Here is a 19961-nt window from a genome sequence, read left to right as displayed (position 1 = left end):
CATCCTCCACTGCCTTCCCGGGCCACAGCAGAGAGCTGGCCTGGAAGAGGGGCAACCAGGACAGAATCCAGCGCCCTGACCAGGACTAGAACCTGGGGTGCCGGCACCACAGACGGAGGATTAGCCTATTGAGCCGCAGCACTGGCCGCTAGGATTTAAAAATTAGAAAAATTAGGCCGGCGCCGTGGCTCAACAGGCTAATCCTCCGCCTCGCGGCGCCGGCACACCGGGTTCTAGTCCCGGTCGGGGCACCGATCCTGTCCCGGTTGCCCCTCTTCCAGGCCAGCTCTCTGCTGTGGCCCGGGAGTGCAGTGGAGGATGGCCCAAGTGCTTGGGCCCTGCACCCCATGGGAGACCAGGAGAAGCACCTGGCTCCTGCCATCGGAACAGCGCGGTGCGCCGGCCGCAGCGCGCTACCGCGGCGGCCATTGGAGGGTGAACCAACGGCAAAAGGAAGACCTTTCTCTCTGTCTCTCTCTCACTGTCCACTCTGCCTGTCAAAAATAAAAAAACAAAAAAACAAAACAAAAAAAAAATAAAAATTAGAAAAATTTACATTAAAATACCTAGTGCTAGTAGTTTTTAAATTTAATTTATTTATTTGAAAGGCAGAGTTACAGAGAGAGAGAGGTCTTCCATCCGCTGGTTCACTCCCCAAATGGCCACAATGACCGGGGGTGGGCTGATCCGAAGCCAGGAGCCAGGAGCTTATTCCGGGTCTCCCACATGGCTCAAGCACCGGGCCATCTTCCATTGCTTTCCCAGGCCATAAGCAGAGAGCTGGATTAGAAGAGCAAGGACAGGAACCGGTGCCACATGGGATGCTGGTGCAACAGGCGGAGGCATAGCCTACTATACCGCGCGCCAGCCCCGCTAGTATTTCCTTTGACCAAGTAGAAAATCCAGCACCACTGAGCAGTGCCTTGTGGGGCAGCACTCCCAGGGGCTTCCAGCCTTCTCTCCTCCCCAGTGCACCTGCCCCATAGGCCCAGCCTGCTCCCTGCAGGGATTAGCGTGTGCTCTCTGCCTCTGAATGGCCTCCTCCCCACATTCTGCAGCCTGTAGGAAGAGGGCAGGCCAGGGGGAAGGGCCCAGGGAGGAAAGGGAATCCTGAAAGCAGGTTTCACCTCCTTTGCCAATGGCTTCCGTCCATCCCAAGGCTTCCACAGGCTGAAGGGAGCCCCTGAGGTCAGCTTTGCTCCCCTCAGTAGCCCTTCTACAGAAGCGTAGTGGCAGGGGGCCAGTATGTGGGGCAGTGTGGCTTCCAGGTGCGTCTGGAGTTCAGCTTGTCTCGCCCTTTGTGATCTTGCGCACGTTATTCCCTGAACCACCGCACCAGCTGCTGGATGAGGCCACACAGAAGCATCACAGGGAGAGGAGTGTGGGAAGGGCCTGGCACGCCCACTGGCTCGTCATAGGAATAGGGACAGTGGGAGTGATGTAAACAGAGCCAGGAGCATAGCAGGTGCTCAGCCCGCGGGCTGTGATGATCACTGGCAGCCCCACCGTCGCTGTCGCGTACTCTGTCTTGTGGTAGCACTGTGTGACTTGTGGGAAAGCAGTGTTGCCGCTCCTTGTCATTACGTATTTTAAGCTGCTGTGTTCACTTCTGCACTTTTCAGGCCATCAAGTGCTGCTTAGCAGATATCCCACAGTCGATTGGCATGTGGACACCAGACGCCGTGCTCTGGTTGAGAGACTCTGTCTTGAATTGCTCGGACTGCAGCATTAAGGTGAGTGATCTTATTGGTGCTGGTCCGTGTAGAGGAGGAGCTCCTTGGGTTTCAGGAAGAGAATTGTATCTCACTATAACCTGATGCTTTCGCATCTGACACATTGTTATATTTAAGACGTTGGTTACATGTGGAGTGTAGTCACTTCATGGCTTAGTTTTTCTCTTTGTTTTGTTTAAGACATTATCCTTTGTCTCCATAGAGTTACACAGAGAGAGAAGGAGAGGCAGAGGGGGGCGGGGAGAGCTCTTCCATCCGCTGGTTCACTCCCCAATTGGCCGCAACAGCCAGAGCTGTGCCAATCCGAAGCCAGGAGCCAGGAGCTTCTTCCAGGTCTCCTATGAGGGTGCAGGGGCCCAAGGACTTGGGCCATCTTCTACTGCTTTCCCAGGCCATAGCAGAGAGCTGGATCGGAAGTGGAGCAGCCGGGTCTCAGTGGGAAGCCGGCACTGCAGGTGGCGGCTTTACCCACTACACCACAGCACCAGCCCCTCCAGGATTATTTCTAAGCCCTTTACGTTAATGTTTCTGTTATTAACAAGGTGGCACGCCGGGTCAGCTGCTCCTGCTCTGCTTCATGATAAGGAGTGGAGTCCCCACGAAGGGGCCACGTACCTCTTGATAAATGTTCCTAACGATCTGTTAAAAGTCCTTTATTTCTTTTTTTTCCTCCTAACATAGAATGGGTTATAAATAAATTATTTGTTGATAATCTTGGTTTTTGCATCTTTCCTCTGAAGCTTTTTTTACTCTGCTTTACTGATTTCACTAGCTCAGTCTTTTATCAACTTTTGCAGCCTCCAATCAAAAACCTCGCTCATGCTTCCAAGAACAGAGACGTGGGGTGGTTTTCCCCCGTTGTTTACTAACACAGACAGTGGGATCATTTTTTGTAAACATTAGCAGTGAAGCATCCTTGCAAAGGACCTTCATGCAGAACTCCAAATCAATCCAGCCGACATGGATTTTCCACCCCTCTTGGGTTTAGAGTGCACAGTGACACAATTATGGCCAAATTTATTTCTTTGGTTGCTACAGGGTAATGCATTTTGCTTTCCCAGGTACTCTTTCAGCATCTGAAGGCAGAGTATTGGCACAAATACTTTTTAATGATTAGCTTGTAAGATGGCACTTCTAGATCATCAGTGTAGAGCCGGCAGTCGGTATCTTACCATACTTCAAAGCGCTGTTAGGATAGATTTGTCTGACGAGGAAGCTTTTTAAGTCAGTTACTGGAGGTGAGTGCCTTGCTTGGGCCACCTCCTCCCACACCTGTGTTCCTGCCTTTCCTTTCCAGCCCTGTTTCATAAAAGGCAGAGAGGGCTGGAGATGACTCGTTTTTGTGATAGCCAAGATGCACCAGAGGGGCCGAGAGCGGTCAGCAGCCCCGGGCCGTGTCCCCAGCCGTGGTGTTCCCACACGCCGTCTGGCAGGAGGGGCAGAGGGAGCTGGGTGGCCATCAGAAGGCGGTCTGGGCGAGAGGTGTGCCGCTGTAACCACAGCTGGCTCACTGCTGCTTTCCGCCCCTTTTCTGGCCAGGGCTCTCGCCCACCATGTGATTGGGCAGGCAGACGTGTGCTAGGACCATGCAAGGACCTGGGCCGGAGGTCTCGAGGGTGTGGGGGGTGTCAGAGCTCTCTCCTCCCCTCCCCGGTTGAGGGCGCTCAGAGGACTGCCTGCTGTCGTGGGGATCACTGCATGTCGGCGCTGGGTGATGTGTGCCTGCGGATTCCTCGTGCTGTCCCTTCTGCTCCGAGTGTCATTATAAAACAGATTTCAGTCACGAGGTATGGGAAGACTGCCTTTCTCTAAGTGTGATGGGTGCTGGGAGGTTTTCTCCGAGGCTTCAGCATTGGCAGGTGTCCTGTTTCATGAGGTGGTCGCTGTGTGCTGAGACTGTTCCACTCAGGAGCCCGTTTGTAGCTAGCTGTGATGGACGATTCGCCTTACTTAAATAAAATGTGCTTTAGTGAGGCGGGTTTTGTTTTTTACAAAATGCAATATTTTAATATTTAAGGTTAATATTATACCTGCCTTCCCGCATTACCCGTGAGGGTTGGGTGTTTGGCCTAGCAGTTAGGATGCGGGTTAAGATGCCCCCGTCCTGTATCAGGTTTGCTACCTGGGGCTTACCGGATTCATCTACTGCCAGTGCAGACCCCGGAGATAGCTGAAGATCTCGATTTGGTTTCTGCTCCTGGCTGCAGCCCAGCCCAGTCCCAGCCGCTGTAGGCATTTGGGGTGTGAACCAGTGAACGGAAGCTCTCTCTCTCTCTCTTTCTCTCTCTCTGTGTCTCTCTCTCAGATAGGTAGACAAAATTTTTATTGAAGTATAGAAACTTTATTGTTTTTCAGAAATAAGATACCCATGTTATTAAAAAAAAGAAAACAAAATTTCTTAAAGGTGACCTCAAAAGATAAGTAGATTTTTCTTTAAAGGCAGTGGAACTTGAATCTCTTGAATGACTCTTTGTGTTTGCACAGGTTACAAAAGTGGATGAGGCCAGAGGGATTGCCTATGTCTATTTATTCACCCCCAAGAACTTCCCGGACCCTCACCGCAGTATTAACCGGCAGATCACAAACGCAGACCTGTGGAAGCATCAGAAGGATGTGTTCCTGAGCGCCGTGTCCAGCACCGCCGGCGTCGCCAGCAACAGGAACGGCAACCTGCCCACCCCGGGCAGCACCGGAGAGAGTTTCAGAAAGAGCCTTGTAGACATTATCAAGAAGTCCGTGGTGGAGTGCACCAGCCCCTTCTCAGTGGAGGAGCTGCCGCCACCCGTGCACCTGTCCAAGCCGGGGGAGCACATGGATGTGTATGTGCCTGTGGCTTGTCACCCAGGCTACTTTGTCATCCAGCCCTGGCAGGAGATTCACAAGCTGGAGGTCCTGATGGAAGAGATGATTCTGTATTACAGCGTGTCCGAGGAGCGCCACGTGGCCGTGGAGAAGGACCAAGTGTATGCCGCGAAGGTGGAAAATAAGTAGGTTGCGCCCTGCTCCTCGGGAAGCGTGCACAGTGGGGTCCGGGGACCTGCAGCTGTGCGCGTGGGCGTTGTGAATGTCAGATGAGACCCCTGAATCGTGCAGTCTGTTAAGACTTAAAATAATGTCATTCATTCAGAAGTCTAGAGACCATATTCCTTTTAAAGCTTATATACCTAAAATGAAGGTTTGAATGTTTTTTCCTGTTTTCAACGTTAGGAAAATATTTTTTTATTCAGAAAATGACTAGTTTTATTTTCCTTAGTTTAAAAATAAAATGTTTTTTATAAAAGTTTTAGAAAATTCAAAGAAGCATAAAACATTAAAATCAGGGAGGCAGGAGTTTGGTCTCACCATTAAGATGATGGTTGGGACACCACCTGCATCCCATGTAAGAGTTCCTGGGTTCAACTCTACTTCTGATGCTGGTTTCCTACTAATGCACACCTTGGGAGGCAGCTGGTGTGGCTCAAATCCTCGAGTCCCTGCCACTCACATGGAGACCCGGATGGAGTTCCTAGCGCCTGGGCTCAGCCTGGCCCAGCCCCAGCTGTTGTGCACATTTAGGGAGTAAGCTAGTGGATGGGAGTGAGTTTCTCTCTCTCCCTCCCTCTCCCTCTCTCTCTCTCCCTCCCTCTCTCCCTCTCCCCCTCTCCCCCTCTCCCTCTCCCTTCCCCTCTCCCTCCCTCTCTCCCTGTCTCTCCCTCTCTTTCCCTCCCTCGCTCCCTCCCTCTCCCTCTCTCCTTTTGTCTCTCTGCCTCTGAGAACAAAATGAGAAATTAAAATCAACCACCCAGACATAATACTTGTTTAAAAAGTATGTGTTCCGGCTGGCGCCGTGGCTTAACAGGCTAATCCTCCGCCTTGCAGCACCGGCACACCGGGTTCTAGTCCCGGCTGGGGCTCCGGATTCTATCCCAGTTGCCCCTCTTCCAGGCCAGCTCTCTGCTATGGCCCGGGAAGGCAGTGGAGGATGGCCCAAGTCCTTGGGCCCTGCACCCGCATGGGAGACCAGGAGAAGCATCTGGCTCCTGGCTTCGGATCAGCGAGATGTGCCGGCCACAGCGGCCATTGGAGGGTGAACCAACGGCAAAAAGGAAGACCTTTCTCTCTGTCTCTCTCTCACTATCCACTCTGCCTGTCAAAAAAATAAATAAATAAATAAAATTTTTTAAAAAGTATGTGTTTCTTCCAACTTTTTTAGGCATATTTGTATGTTGGTGTATTATTATATGGAATGCTGTGCCTGTCTTTCCTCCGCTAACATTGTGCTGTGGACATCTGTCCATGTGATAGGATTTCTTTTGAATGTGGGCCTAGTGGCCCTCACATGGAGAGTTCTCGTTTACCAGTGGTTCTCTTTCTCTGTGGGGTTTTTCCTCCCAGATTTGTCACTGTTATAAATAATGGTGAACGTAAACGTTTGTTTGAATCCCTGGTTATTTGCTTGTGGAACTGACTCCCGCAGGGGGAGTGACTTACTGAAAGATGACAGGATTCTTGGCCCGTGCTGCCAGCTGCTGCCCGCAGTCCCCGTTCTGTGGCCTCGGGCCTGCAGGAAGCCCGCGATCTGTTCTCTGGGATCTGGAGGCAGAGTCCACCTCCGTAGCTGCTTTCCTGTGACCTTTATGAATAACTTCCTTCCCCCGGTGTGGAAGTACTTTCCCATCATGTAGTGGCAGCTGCGGTCTGGGTACCAACTCTCGGCTTTTCTCACTCTCAGGATGGTGATGTGGACCCAGCAGGGAAGCGTATTCCTGTGGACCTCTTTCCGGTGCCTAGAGTTCAGGCCCTGACCCGTGCTCCTGTGCCTCCCCCGTCCTCTCCTGCCCTCTCTACTTTAGGTGGCAGGTTGGATTTTGTGTATTTGTTGTTTTTTGTGTCTCAGTGAACTCTTAATTCAAAACTTTTTGATCTCTCCCCGACCTGCTTCCCAGTCTGACTTTCTCTGCTGCCCCTCCCACATTCCACCTGCTTAGCTGTCCTGGAGTGTTTGCTGTAAGCCACCACACCCTCTCGAATCTTCTGTGCTTCCAAAGCTTTTCTTCAGCCCTAGGCGCGGCCGTCCTGCCTCTCTCCTTGCACAGTCCAAACCTGTACCATGTACCAAACATGCAGCTACCCTCCATCTCCCCAGGGGGAAGGGGTCCCCTGGCCTTGTCCTGCTCACGCCCTGCAGCATCTGTGCCGTTCTGTGTGAGGGTGGTTTGTGTGTCAGCTCCAGGAGGCCCAGAGAAGTCTCTGGAGTGAGCAGATTCTATCAAATGAGCCAGGGGCAAAGAAGGGAAGAGTTAACCTTTGGAAAAGAAGCAGGGATTACTGCAAAAACATTGACTGTTAGGGTTTGGTGACCATCGTTTGTATTCGTCTTTATTATAAAATGCTGCTGAACCTTAAAGCAGGTGTTGACTGTGTGTGTTCTCTTCCTCTTCACTCCAATGCACATCCAGGTGGCACAGGGTGCTTTTAAAAGGAATCCTGACCAACGGTTTGGTGTCCGTGTACGAGCTGGACTACGGCAAGCACGAGCTAGTGAACATAAGGAAAGTGCAGCCCCTGGTGGACATGTTCCGGAAGCTGCCGTTCCAAGCCGTCACAGCTCAGCTGGCAGGTAAGTCTGTGGAGTCTGATCTCGTGCTGTGCTGAGCTGATGTCACGGTTTTGTCCCTGATGAGGGCCGAGTCAGTGACCTATCGAGTTTAATTGCAACATTGACACTCTAGTTGTAATGAAAATAGTCTTGTACAGTCTGCTGTACCATTCTGTCTACTGTCTCTGGGTTCCCGACTCCATTCTGTCCCTGGTTTCTCTCTGGTTTCTTGCATGACTGCATTTCTTTTTTTTTTAAAGATTTATTTTTATTTTTTATTTATATTTATTTTTATTTATTTGAAAGTTACAGAGAGGTAGAGACAGAGAGAGAGAGAGAGAGATTTTCCATCCTCTGGTTCACTCCCCAGATGGCCATAATGGCCAGAACTGTGCCAATCCGAAATCAGGAGACAGGAACTTCTTTCAGGTCTCCCACGTGGGTGCAGGGGCCCAAGGACCTGGGCCTTCTTCCACTGCTTTCCCAGGCCATTAGCAGAGAGCTGGATCAGAAGTGGAGCAGCTAGAACGTGAACTGGCGCCCATATGGGATACTGGTGCCTTACCGGAGGCACCTGTCACTCATTCCTCCTCCTGCTTTAACTGCATTTCCCTTAGAGATAAGCCTACATAACTGATACATTGCTGCTGTCATTATTTCGAACAAACTCTAATCTACCAGATCTGTTAATAAGAAAAATTAAAGTTTTTCATTTTACCTATTTGCTCATCCTCTGATGCTCTTCCTCTCTACGTAGATCCAAGTTCTGACCTTTGTAGTCTACCTTCTCTCTGAAGAACGTCTTGTCACGTGTCTTCCATGGCAGGTCTGCTGGCACCACGCTCCTCCCACTTGGTTTTCCTGTCTGAGCGTCCTTGTCTCTTCGCCCTTTGAAGGGGGCAGAATGCACTCGGTGGAGTTTCCGCTCTGCCTCCCCCTCCCTGCTTGCGTGCTTTCTGCAGAGCAGCTGGAGGTGATTCTTAGCTTTTTTTTTTTTTTAAGATTTATTTATTTATTTGAAAGGCAGAGTTACAGAGAGGCAGAGAGAGAAAGAGAGAGAGAGAGTCTTCCATCTGCTGGTTCATTCCCTAGATGGCCGCAATGGCCAGAGCTGCGCCAATCCGAAGCCAGGAGCCAGGGGCTTCCTCTGGGTCTCCCATGTGAGTACAGGGGCCCAAGGCCTTGGGCCATCTTCCACTGCTTTCCCAGGCCATAGCAGTGAGCTAGATCAGAAGTGGAGCAGCCAGGACTTGAACCGGTGCCCTTATGGGAGGCTGGCACTGCAGGCAGTGGATTTAGCTGCTACGCCACAGCACTAGCCCCATAATTCTTATCTTTCCTCCTCTATGGTTAGGGTGCTTTTCCTCCTCTGGCATCTTTCAGGGCGTTTCTCTACCTCTGATTTTCCAGAGTTGGGGATGATACGCGTAGGGGTATTTGGGGGGCGTTTGTGCCCCCAGTTGGTGTCGGAGCCTCCTGGCCTGTGCTTTGTGTCTGACTTCAGTCAGGGAGAATGGTCAGGCACTCCTACTTCAGACGTCGCTGCTGTCTGTCTGGCCGTCGGATGGGCCCATTACCAGTGTGCGGTTCTGATTCCGGCGGGCTCTGTCCTCCGGCTCCCGAGTTCTGCCCGCTCCTGCTGGTGCGTGCCTCAGCCAGATAGATGCAGCCCATCGGTGAACTCACAGGATGTCCGCGCTCCTGGTAATGCTGTCCTTGGTGGCTAGCACTTCTTTTTGGTTCTTTCTTGGAATTTCCACCTTTGTGCTTCTTGCATTCCGTCTGTGTCCCCCCGAAAGCCCTCAGCATACTTCCTGCAGTGCTCTTCGGCTCCTGCTCGGATCGCTCCAGCATTCCTGCCCTGACTGACTGTGGTGCTCCTTCAGTCTCCTCGAGCCATGTGCGTCCTTGGTTTGTTTTTGATTTTGCTTTTCCTGCCACTTCCAGTTTTCTGTGGTTGTTAGTGATGGTGGAAGGCGGGACGTGGTGTCCTGGGTAGAAGAAACTCTGGTAAAGGGGCCTTGGGTTGCATAGGACGAGGTGTGTGTGGGCATTAGGGTGGGGTGCAGGGGTTCTGATGTCCCACGGGAAGGTCTCAGTCCTCGGTGGGCCTGTGCCTCCTGGACCAGGAGCCTCACCTGTACTGAGGCTTTCCCCCTTAGAAAGGGAAATCTAGGGGCCAGCGCTGTGGCGCAGCAGGTTAATGCCCTGGCCTGAAGCGCTGGCATCCCATACGGCTGCCAGTTCTAGTCCCAGCTGCTCCTCTTCCAATCCAGCACTCTGCTGTGATCTGGGAAAGCAGTAGAAGGTGGCCCAAGTCCTTGGGCCCCTGCACCCATATGGGAGACTGAGAGGAAGCTCCTGGCTTCGGACGGGTGCAGCTTGGATCTGTGCAGCTCCAACTGTTGTGGCCAATTGGGGAGTGACCCATCGGATGGAAGACTTCTCTCTCACTCTCTCTCTCTCTCTCTGCCTCTCCTCTCTCTGTGTATCTCTGACTTTCAAATAAATAAAATAAATATTTTAAAAAAATAAAAAGAAAGGGCAAGCTGGCTAGAAGGGAGTGGAATTGGGCGTTTCCCTCCACCCAGGTAGGTTAATTTGTCTCAGGTAAAACTCCAGCAGGTCAGGCTATGGTAAAACGTTTCTCCTAAGGGCAGGGCTTGTTAAGAACAGAGAGCTCCAAGTACTTCAAAAATGTTCCTTTTCTGCCTCCTCCTGCTGGAGGCAGGAACAGATTTCTCTTGGATATTCACTGTGGGACCCTGGAGGTCGTGCCTGAGGCACTGAAGCTCTTAGAGGTCGGTAGAGCGCGTTTGTGGGCTTGCGGGCTTGTGTGTGCACGTGTGGAGTGGGGGAGGTCGTCTCTGACCTCAGACTTACCCCCATGAGCCTCTGGCAGTTCCTCAGTTACCACTTAGGTCCCTGCCCATTGATTCCATTAAATTCTGTGCATGCTAGGAGGTTTAGGGACCAGTTCTCTAATTACAGATCAGCAGAGAGCAGCCTAGAGCAGTGAGCATCCTGCCCAAGGTCCCACAGCCTTCAGCCCACTGCTCTGCCTCTCTACTTCCTGTCTACTTCCTGCTCAGAATGGAAAGTGTGATTTGAAGTCAGAAGGCCTGGGTGCCGTCACGTCACTTCTCAGCTTACCCCATAATTATTAATAAAATGACAGGTTAATACCCATCCCGCTTATGCCTCCAAACTAATGTGTGAGTCAGAGAGAGTAAACATGGAACCACTTATAAATGATGCACAACACGGATCCCCGACACTTTCCTGACTCTTGTTTCTAGAGATAGGTTTTTTTTTTTTTTTTGACAGGCAGAGTGGACAGTGAGAGACAGAAAGGTCTTCCTTTTCCATTGTTTCACCCCCCAGTGGCTGCTGCAGCCGGCGCACCACGCTGATCCGAAGCTAGGAGCCAGGTGCTTCTTCTCCTGGTCTCCCATGCAGGTGCAGGCCCAAGGACTTGGGCCATCCTCCACTGCCTTCCGGGCCACAGTAGAGAGCTGGACTGGAAGAGGAGCAACCGGGACAGAATCCGGCGCCCCGACTGGGACTAGAACCTGGGGTGCCGGCGCCGCAGGCAGAGGATTAGCCTATTAAGCCCGGCGCCGGCCTCTAGAGATAGTTTTGATGAAGGGCCTGTTGTGTCTTCAGTTCTTTTTCTAGATGCATCTCTGCCAAGGCTCGCTCCTTCCTTCCTTCCTTCCTTCCTTCCTTCCTTCCTTCCTTCCTTCCTTCCTTCCTTCCTTTCTCTCTCTCTCTCTCTCTCTCTTTCTTTCTTTCTTTCTTTCTTTCTTTCTTCCTTTTTTAAGATTTATTTACTTATTTGAGAGGTGGAGTTACAGAGAGAGAGGGAGAGACAGAAAGAGAGAGGCTTCCACCTGCTGGTTCACCCTCCAAGTGGCTGCAATGGCCAGAGCTGGGCAAGACTGAAGCCAGGAGCCAGGGGCCAGGAGTTTCATCTGGGTCTCCCACATAGGTGCAGGGGCCCAAGCCACTTGAGCCATCCTCCATTGCTTTCCCAGGTACATCAGCAGGGAGCTGGATCAGAAGTGGAGCAGCTGGGACTCGAACTGTTGCCCATATGGGATGCCGGCTTAGCTTGCTGTGCCCCAGCACTGGTCCCGAGGCTTCTTTCTTGTACTGACTTTGTCCTACATTAAAAACCTCTCAGTACATCAGATTACTCATTTTGAAGGAAGCCCTTCCCCTTTTTAATTAATGAAAACATATTCACTGGAACTTTCCAAGATGTGTGTGGTGGAGAGTCCATCCTTCTTGCCCCGACACAGGCATCCGCTGCAGAGAGGAGTGGTGTGGACTGAAGTTTCAGGGAGTCACCTGTTGAAACATGGCCGCAGGAGCTGTCACTTGGCTACATTAGTTCACATTCAGCCAGGCCCTTTGAGCTCACCCTCTTTGATGGGGTGGGGGGACAGTCCCAGGTGACTAAGTCAGATGCCTTTAAGATTCTCCAGGAAGCTTGGGCCCACCCTCACCACTCACAGGTGAGGGTCCTGGATGTTTGCCTCCCAGGGTTCCCGGGAAGCTGTTGCTTCAGGACCTCCAGCCTTGTCATGGCCTTTGCATCTGCACAGCATGGCTCTTGTGCCGTTCCCTGGATCCTCCAAGGAAGGGGCCACACTGTGAAGCCCGCTCTTCTTGACTGAGGACGCTCTCCAACCACCATGACTTAAAGGTCGTCAGGACTGCCGGAGCTAAAACAAGAAATCCTGAGCAACCGAAGAAGTCGGCTCACACTCTGTCTAGAAAACAAGACTTCTAAAACTTCCACACCTCATTCCCTTGGGCATTCAGTTCATAATTTGTCCAATCTAGTATATGTGGATGTAATTTATATTAGTTTAGTAGTATTTCTAAGAATTTTTTTCTTTTCTTAATTTTGTTTTAAAATCTAAGCATTTTCTAACTTGTCCCCTCAAGTCCCAAATTCATAGAAATTTAGAGATGCACCCGGCTCCAACTTCATCTGGTCCAGGCAGTTTCTTTTAGGACAGACAGACTGAAGACTGAGTGTTCACCTGATTGGCCCAAGAGCCCACCCCCCGATAGGGGAGGAGCTGGGCGGAGCAGCTGAGTCCCCTGACTTTCCAGTCTAGTGCTTTTTCCGTGCTGTTGTGTATGTATGATTTCTGAACAATTACACTAAGTAAATCACGTGATTATTCTTTCTTTTACTATATTTGATCCATTGGAAAAAGCCAAGTCTTTAATTAACAAAATACCGTAAATAGCATGGATATTATTTTTCCTGGTTGTCTCAGTGATTAATTTCTATATGCTTGATGTATGGGAAATGAACAGTCATCATTCTGACCTCATTTTATAACAACATTCAATCTTAAATGAAGCGCGTGTCTGTGGGTCATGGTTTCCAGCAGTGACTCCATTCAGAGAGAAAAACTGTACACTGGGTGGTTTTTAAGATTGCTGGGCAGGGCCAGCACTGTAGCTTAGTGGGCAAAGCTGCCACCTGCCTTGCTGGCATCCCATATGGGCACTGGTTCGAGTCCCAGCTGCACCATTACTAATCCAGCTCCCTGCTAATGGCTTGGGAAAAGCAGCAGAAGATGGCCCAAGTGTTTGGGCCTGTACACCCATGTGGGAGACCCAGAGGAAGCTCCTGGCTCCTGGCTTTGGCCTGGCCTAGTGCTGGCCTTCGTGGCCATCTGGGGAGTGAACCAGAGGATGGAAGATCCTTCTGTCTCTGTCTTTCCCTCTCTCTGTAACTCTTTCAAAATAAATAACTAAATCTTATAAAAAAGATTGCTGGGCAGCTGTTGATGAGTTCAGGCAGACCTGCCCCGGGCTGCATAAGCCACTCTGGGACGGGTTAAATGGCAACCCACTGTGATGAGCCTGAGAAGACTCCCGTGACTGCTCACTGCCTCCTCTTCTCCCTTCTCTCCCAGGAGTGAAGTGCAGCCAGTGGTCGGAGGAGGCGTCCATGGTGTTCCGGAACCACGTGGAGAAGAAGCCTCTGGTGGCCTTGGTGCAGACGGTCATCGAGCACACCCACCCTTGGGACCGGAAAGTGGTGGTCTATCTAGTAGACACCTCGCTGCCCGACACGGACATCTGGATTCATGATTTTATGTCAGAGTATCTGGTAGAGCTTTCAAAAGTTAATTAATCACTGCTTCTGAGACCTTGGCAACTAATCCAGGTTTTTTAGCAATAACAAAATGTAGTAGCTTTTAAAAAAATCTTATTTCTGCTACAAGGCTCTGACTGCTTGCTATGGGGGATTGAAAAGAATATGCATATGCTTGTTTGATGGAAGATATTTAACAAGTTTTGTTTTAACAGAGTTGGCTTTTCAAAGAAAATTGCACTTGAATTATTACTATAATACTAGAATAAAAATGTTTATCAGTATAGAGCCTGCCTCCATCGTAATTTCTAGGCTCCGTGGTCAGGAGACGAGTTTCCTTTCGCACTGAGGTTGTGTGCCCTGCAGTGCTGGGTCAGCCACCAGAGCCACAGCTGCACTGTCCCCTGCTGGTGCGGGAGTCCTCAGCACGTCGCAACCAAGGTGAACCCCTCGCTGCCAATCCCAAGTGACTTCTTGCTGCCCAGAGAGACCAGCCCTGAGGCTCAAGCCTTCCATAGTCCCCTTCCCAGCCTCGTGGCCACCTCCCCCTGCTCTAGCCACACTGGCCCTTATCCCTGGACCCCTACATGGCCATCCAGGGCTGCTGACGTTGTAACGCAAGACTTACTCTCCCTCCAAGCCTGGCTTATTCATCCCCTCGGCCTGCAACTCCTCCTCTCCCCATTTTTGCAGGTCAGTATCTGGCTGACTCCCTGGGCTGCTTGCGTGGTACTCCTTTATAGGATATAACTGGTGCACCAATCACCCCGGCTGGACCATAAGCCTCTCAAGAGAGGGCTGGGTCTTGGCCAGCTCTTCGTGGGGGTGGGACAGGAGGACCCTGGTGCATGTTTGAGGGCTGGTTCTAGTGGGTGGCGAGGTGAGCCTCGATTGATCATGGCTGACACTCGCAGCGTTCTGGATTTCCAGCGGGCGTGTGACCCCACTGTGCAGCTGGGGAGAGAAGTGAGACAGACTGCAGCAAACCCGTCTGTGGCAGCCGCAACCGGCACAGTGTCCGCCTGTGCGCTTGCCAATTGGCGGGCAGATGGACTGGCAGACCAGCAGGCCAGAAGCTTTAGCAGTGACCAAAAGATGAGGTGGGGAGGTGGGGCCTAAGAGTGGAGCAGGGGGAATTAAGCAAAGATACTGAAGATTTGTTGAAGTTGTTAGTCATCGTTCTTAGACCCGATAGCTTAGATATGGAAGCTGGGGAAGTGAAGCCTTCCTGAAGGCTCCCTGAGGCTGCGGCCATGAGCTTTCTCCACCTGGCAGCTTAGAAGTTGGATTTTGAGGGTCCGGCGTCGTGGTGCAGCAGGTTAAGCCACCTGTTGGAGGGCTGGCAGCCCACGTCTGAGCGCCGGTTCGAGTCCTAGCTGCTCTGCTTCCCATCCGGCTCCCTGCTAGTGACCCTGAGAAGACAGCAGAAGATGGCCCATGTCCATGGGCTCCTGCCACCCACGTGTGACATCCAAATAGAGTTCCAGGCTTCTGGCATCAGCCCGGACCACTGCCAGCTGTCCATTTGCAGAATGAACAAGTACATGGAAGATCTCGCTCAATCTCTCTCTCTCTCTGTCTCTCTCCCTCACCTCCGTGTCTCCTTATTGCTCTGCCTTACAAACATAATCTTTTTTTAATCTTCAACATAAAGTAAGCCAGTTAGATAACCGTGTGATGAGATCGTAAACTACTGGTAGGAAATACGGAGAGAACTTCAGGGGCTGAAGATAAAAAATATTCAAATCATTCATTTTTTGGAAGATCTAGGAAAAACAACAGAAGAGGATAAAGATCTGTTTTTTATTTTAAGCATGTTGACATTACCTCTCCAGCTTTTTAAAGTTTATATTTACCACTAAATTGATTCAAAAAGCAGGAATACTACATCGGTGAGCAATCACTTAGGGTGCAATAAAAATAGCAAGGCCCGTGCATGTTTAAGTGAAAGGAGTGTAGATGTTTTTACACTGCCTTTTCCTGCATGCATGCACAAAAACCAAAAATCCTCAAATCGTCTTATTAAGGAAGAAGTGGTTTCCATTTCACTGACTTCATCCTCTCAAAGCAATTGTGTTTCTTGATGCAACTGCAGAACTGATGTTGGGACAGCGTGATAAACAAATGACACACCTCCACCTCACAGCATCTTTGAAACTCAATCCCGTGGGGATTGAAAGGCTAAGGTGGGAAGAAACTCTAGGAGAATGCCTTCGTAACCCAGACTAGGGCAAGTTCTTAGCGGGACATACAAAGTGCTAGCCATACACGTTAAAGCCAGTGTACCTGTTCGTCAAAAAGATGTTATCAAGAAGGTGATGAGCAGGAAGGCCATCTGGCCCAGCAGTTAAGTCGCTGCTTGGGATCCTGCGGCCCATGGCAGGGTGCCCAGGTGCTCACCTGCCGCTCCGTTGCCCATCCAGCTTCCTGCTAGTGACTGGGCCCCTGCCACCCATATGGGAGACCTGGCTGGAGTTCTTGGCTCCTGGCTTCAGCCTGGTCCAGCCCTGGCTGTTGCAGACATTTGGGGAGTGAACCAGAGGATGCAAGATCTCTGTCTCTCTACCTTTCAACTCAAAATGAAATAAATAAAGATGTTTAATAAACGTGAAAAGGCAAAGCAGAAAGTGGAAGAATATAATTGAGGATACCAGAAAGTCTGTGGGAAAATCAAAATGCTAAGCTTATTTTGGTGCAAACATCTTGAAATCCACGCATGTGGAGGGAGGGAGGGAGAGAACTCTGAGACTCCCATAACCAAGACTATGCAGAAGACAAATGGGCAGTGCATGTGAAGTGTCACTTCAACAAAGCACTGCAACGGCTCAGGAGCCTTGAGAAGGTGCTCGCCGCCTTAGGACACGGGACAGCAAGTGCTGAGCTAGTGCACCGTGCCAGAATGGCTAAGCAGCCGGTGGCGGAGGTGGAAGCTGCCATGGGAAATGGCACAGTGACTCTTTTTTTTTTGACAGAGTGGACAGTGAGAGAGACAGAGAGAAAGGTCTTCCTTTACCATTGGTTCACCCTCCAATGGCCACTGCGGCCAGCGCACCACGCTGATCCGAAGCCACAAGCCAGGTGTTTCTCCTGGTCTCCCATGCGGGTGCAGGGCCCAAGGACTTGGGCCATCCTCCACTGCACTCCCGGGCCACAGCAGAGAGCTGGCCTGGAAGAGCTGGACCAGAACCCGGTGTGCCAGCGCTGCAGGCAGAGGATTAGCCAAGTGAGCAGCGGCACCGGCCTGCCCAGTGACTCTCAATCAGAGTGGGGCGCTGCCTCTCCCAGCGCGCAGGTCAGGCACAGCCCGTGAGCCAGCCCTGGCAGCCACAGTGCGTGCACGCAGAACCTGAACCTACCAGGGAAGCACGTTTACGGCGGCACTGACGGTGGCCACTGAAGCCTGCAGACAGTTCAGTGTCCTTTACCAGTAAAGTAGGTTATTGTTTCAGAGTTGTATTTATTTATTCAAAGGGCAGAGAATAACCGAGGGAGAAAAGGTGGGGGAGACAGAGAAAGATCTTCCATCCATTGGTTCACTCCCCAGATGGCTGCAGTGGTCACAGCCAGGAGCTCCCACGTGGTGGCAGAGTCCCAAGCACTTGGGCCCTCCTCTGCTGCTTTCCCAGGCCACTAGCAGGGAGCTGGGTTGGGAGTGGAGCCAGCAGGGACTCCCACTGGTGCTCTGATGTGAGCACTGCAGGCAGTAGGTTAACCTGCGGCCTTTTTTTTTTTAACTGTAATATATTCACACGATGGAAAACTCCAAAGCAAAGAGAGAGACCAGCGACAGCTGCGCAAAACACCACAGCTTAATCCCACAACACAGGGTGGAGCAAAGATGCTCCAGGAAGAAGAAGAAAGCACGGGCAGAGAGGTAGCATAAGGGTCAAGAAAGTGGTGCTCTTTGAGAGGAGGCTGGGACCCCGGGGTCAGGCTGGCTTCTGGCCATCGGCACTGCCTCCAGACGGAGTGCTGGCGGCACAGGTGTGCACGCTTTGAAGAGTCACGAAGCTGCATGTTTAAGCTGTGTGCATGCTTTTGAATGCATTAAAATCACCTGCGATGATTAAATCATCGCCGTACTTTTAAATGGGTGGCGCAGACGCCTTGAAGAGAGCATTGTTGGGCCGGCACTGTAGCATAGTGGGTAAAGCCACCAGCATCCCATATGGGTGCTGGTTTGAGTCCTGGCTGCTCCACTTCTGATCCAGCTCTCTGCTATGGCCTGGGAAAGCAGTAGAAGGTGGCCCAAGCATGGAGACTGCACCAGCATGGGAGACCCAGAAGAAGCTCTTGGCTCCTGGCTTCGGATCGGCGCAGCTCCAGCTGTTGCGGCCATCTGGGGAGTGAACCAGCGGATGGAAGACCTCTCTCTCTCTGCCTCTCCTTCGCTCTGTGTAATTCTGACTTTCAAGTAAATAAATAAATATTTTAAAAAAGAGAGATAGCATTGTCTTACAGCCTGACTTACAAGAATCCATTTTTGGGGCCCAGCACTGTGACATAGTAGGCTAAGCCTCCACCTGCAGTGCCGGCATCCCATAAGGGTGCCAGTTCGTGTCCCAGCTGCTCCACTTCTGATCCAGCTCTTTGTGATGGCCTGGGAAAGCAGTAGAAGATGGCCCAAGTCCTTGGGCCCCTGCATCCATGTAGGAGACCTGGGAGAAGCTCCTGGCTTCAGATCGGCGCGGCTTCAGCCATTGCGGCCATTTGGGAAGTGAACCAGCAGATGGAAGACCTCTCTCTGTCTCTTCCTCTCTGTCTATAACTCTGCCTCTCAAATAAATAAAATCTAAAAAAAAAAAAAAAAAAAAAACATTTCCACGAAAAAAACAAGACTTAAAAAAAACAAAACTGTTTCTCATTAGCAATCTATATACCAGGATTAAAGAGTTGATTTAATTAGGACAGAGCTCAGCCCAAACCTCCCCCTAACAATCCAAAATAAGGTGTTTCCCGGTGCTCATACGCATTCCAGCATAGGAGCGATTTGGTCCAGGAGAGCAATTAAAGTCTGGTTGGGTTTAAGTGGTTTGTTCTGGAGAACACAGCAGCCCTTCAAGAACAGGTGTGGTTACTCCAGCTCTTGGAGGCGTTCCCTGCTCAGTACCGTAGGGGTCGCAAGCATTGGACCCCATGTTCCCCGGACGGTGCTGTCGGCCCTTCCCGGCTGGGCCCTGCGGGCCGGGGCCAGCCCGGCTTCCACCAGCGAAGGCGAGGGCGCGGCAGCCGCTCGCCGGCTCCGCTCCTACACTCGCCAGGATTTTCAAAGCGTGAAACGCGAGACCCCTCAGCGACGAAACCATGCCCACCTGTCCCCTACATAGCTCCGCCGACGCTGGAATTCTTCCTGGTTCAAGTGGGGAAACTGAGGCCCAGACCGGGCGCGACCCGCGCTCACTCGGCCGCGGAGCAGGGACCACTCCCGGGTCTGGGGCTGTGCGCGAGGACCGGCGCCCCCAAGCCGGACGGGAAGGAGGGAGGGCGGGCGGGGCGGGGCGCGGTGACAGCGCCGAGCGGGGCCCGCCCCGGCTCCCACCCCCGGAGCCCGCAGCGCCCGCCCAACGCGGCCGCCAGGGAGCTCGTCCGGCACCAAGCTGCGCTCGCCCCGCCGTCGTCCGCGCCCGCACCGGCTCCGCCGCGCCCCGGTAAGACCCCCACCCTACACGGGGTCCCCCTCGCGCTCGCGGGGTTCCCTGCGCCCGCGTCGGGCCTCAGCCATATCTGGGCAAAATATTCAGCTGTCGCCGCCGCCGCCAAGAGGGACTGAGCGCGGCTCCCTCTATAAATAGCTGCCGCCTCGGGTTGCCTCTGGGGCTGGGGAGCCCGGGTCTCGGGGTCCGGAGCCCCGCGTTCGGGACCCCGGCGCTGCAGTCCGCGCCACCCCGCGCGCCGGCCCTGGCCGGGGCGTCCTGCCCCTGGACGTCTGCGCCGCGGCTGCTGGGGCGAAGAGGTCCCGCGGGCTCTGGGAGAGAGGACCGGGGTCCCCGCTGACCCCGGCGCCCTCCGTGGAGCTCTGCGCTCTGCTGGGCGCAGGTGGCGCCGGGGCGCGCACGGGGCGCGGCCTCTCGGCTGCCGGCGGAGAATCCGGAGTGGGAGGGGGCGTCCGTGCTCGCGTGGACGTGGAGCCGGGGTTCGCGCGGCACCGGGACAGGAAAAGTTTCCCAAAGTGCGGCGATGGCGAGGTTTTCAAGAACGGCGGTGCGGGCGGTGCGCGGCCTGGGGAGCGGGAAAGAGGACCCTCCGGCTGTCACCGACTCGCGGCTCGACCTTGGCAAGCCGCCTCTCTTCTCTGGCCCGGTGTCCCCCGTTTGTCGGAGCAGGGAACCGGGGCGGTGATAGCGGGGAAGCGCGCTCTCGATTGCCCGCGCTCCCAACACCTGTTCGCCAGCTCCCGGCCCGGGGACGCCGGAGCCCAGCCGCACGCGTCGGGAGCGGTCGCGGAAATCCGCCCCCCACCTTCAATAGTGTCCCCGGGGCCCAGTGGGACCCTTGGAGTAGCCTGGGCCGCGCACACCCAGGA

The 19961-nt window shown here is 52.6% G+C and overlaps 2 protein-coding genes across 2 annotated transcripts in view; both read left to right on the top strand.

The window, feature by feature from the left end:
- TDRD7 (tudor domain containing 7) overlaps nt 1-13712 on the top strand; it is a 70669-nt gene extending 56957 nt beyond the window's left edge. Inside the window, exons 14-17 of the mRNA XM_062207914.1 lie at nt 1623-1733; nt 4218-4720; nt 7172-7332; nt 13257-13712. Coding sequence (XP_062063898.1) covers nt 1623-1733; nt 4218-4720; nt 7172-7332; nt 13257-13477 — 996 coding nt within the window. The 3' untranslated portion in view covers nt 13478-13712. The remainder of the gene's footprint in view (nt 1-1622; nt 1734-4217; nt 4721-7171; nt 7333-13256) is intronic.
- Nucleotides 13713-19014: 5302 nt separating this feature from the next.
- The window catches only part of TMOD1 (tropomodulin 1), an 81165-nt gene continuing 80218 nt past the window's right edge, over nt 19015-19961 (top strand). Inside the window, exon 1 of the mRNA XM_062207906.1 lies at nt 19015-19086. The gene's annotated coding sequence lies outside the window, so the exon portion shown is untranslated. The remainder of the gene's footprint in view (nt 19087-19961) is intronic.

The sequence above is a fragment of the Lepus europaeus genome, chromosome 12, assembly GCF_033115175.1.
Source record: "Lepus europaeus isolate LE1 chromosome 12, mLepTim1.pri, whole genome shotgun sequence".
NCBI classification, from domain to species: domain Eukaryota; kingdom Metazoa; phylum Chordata; class Mammalia; order Lagomorpha; family Leporidae; genus Lepus; species Lepus europaeus.
This window is presented reverse-complemented; position numbering and strand designations above follow the sequence as displayed.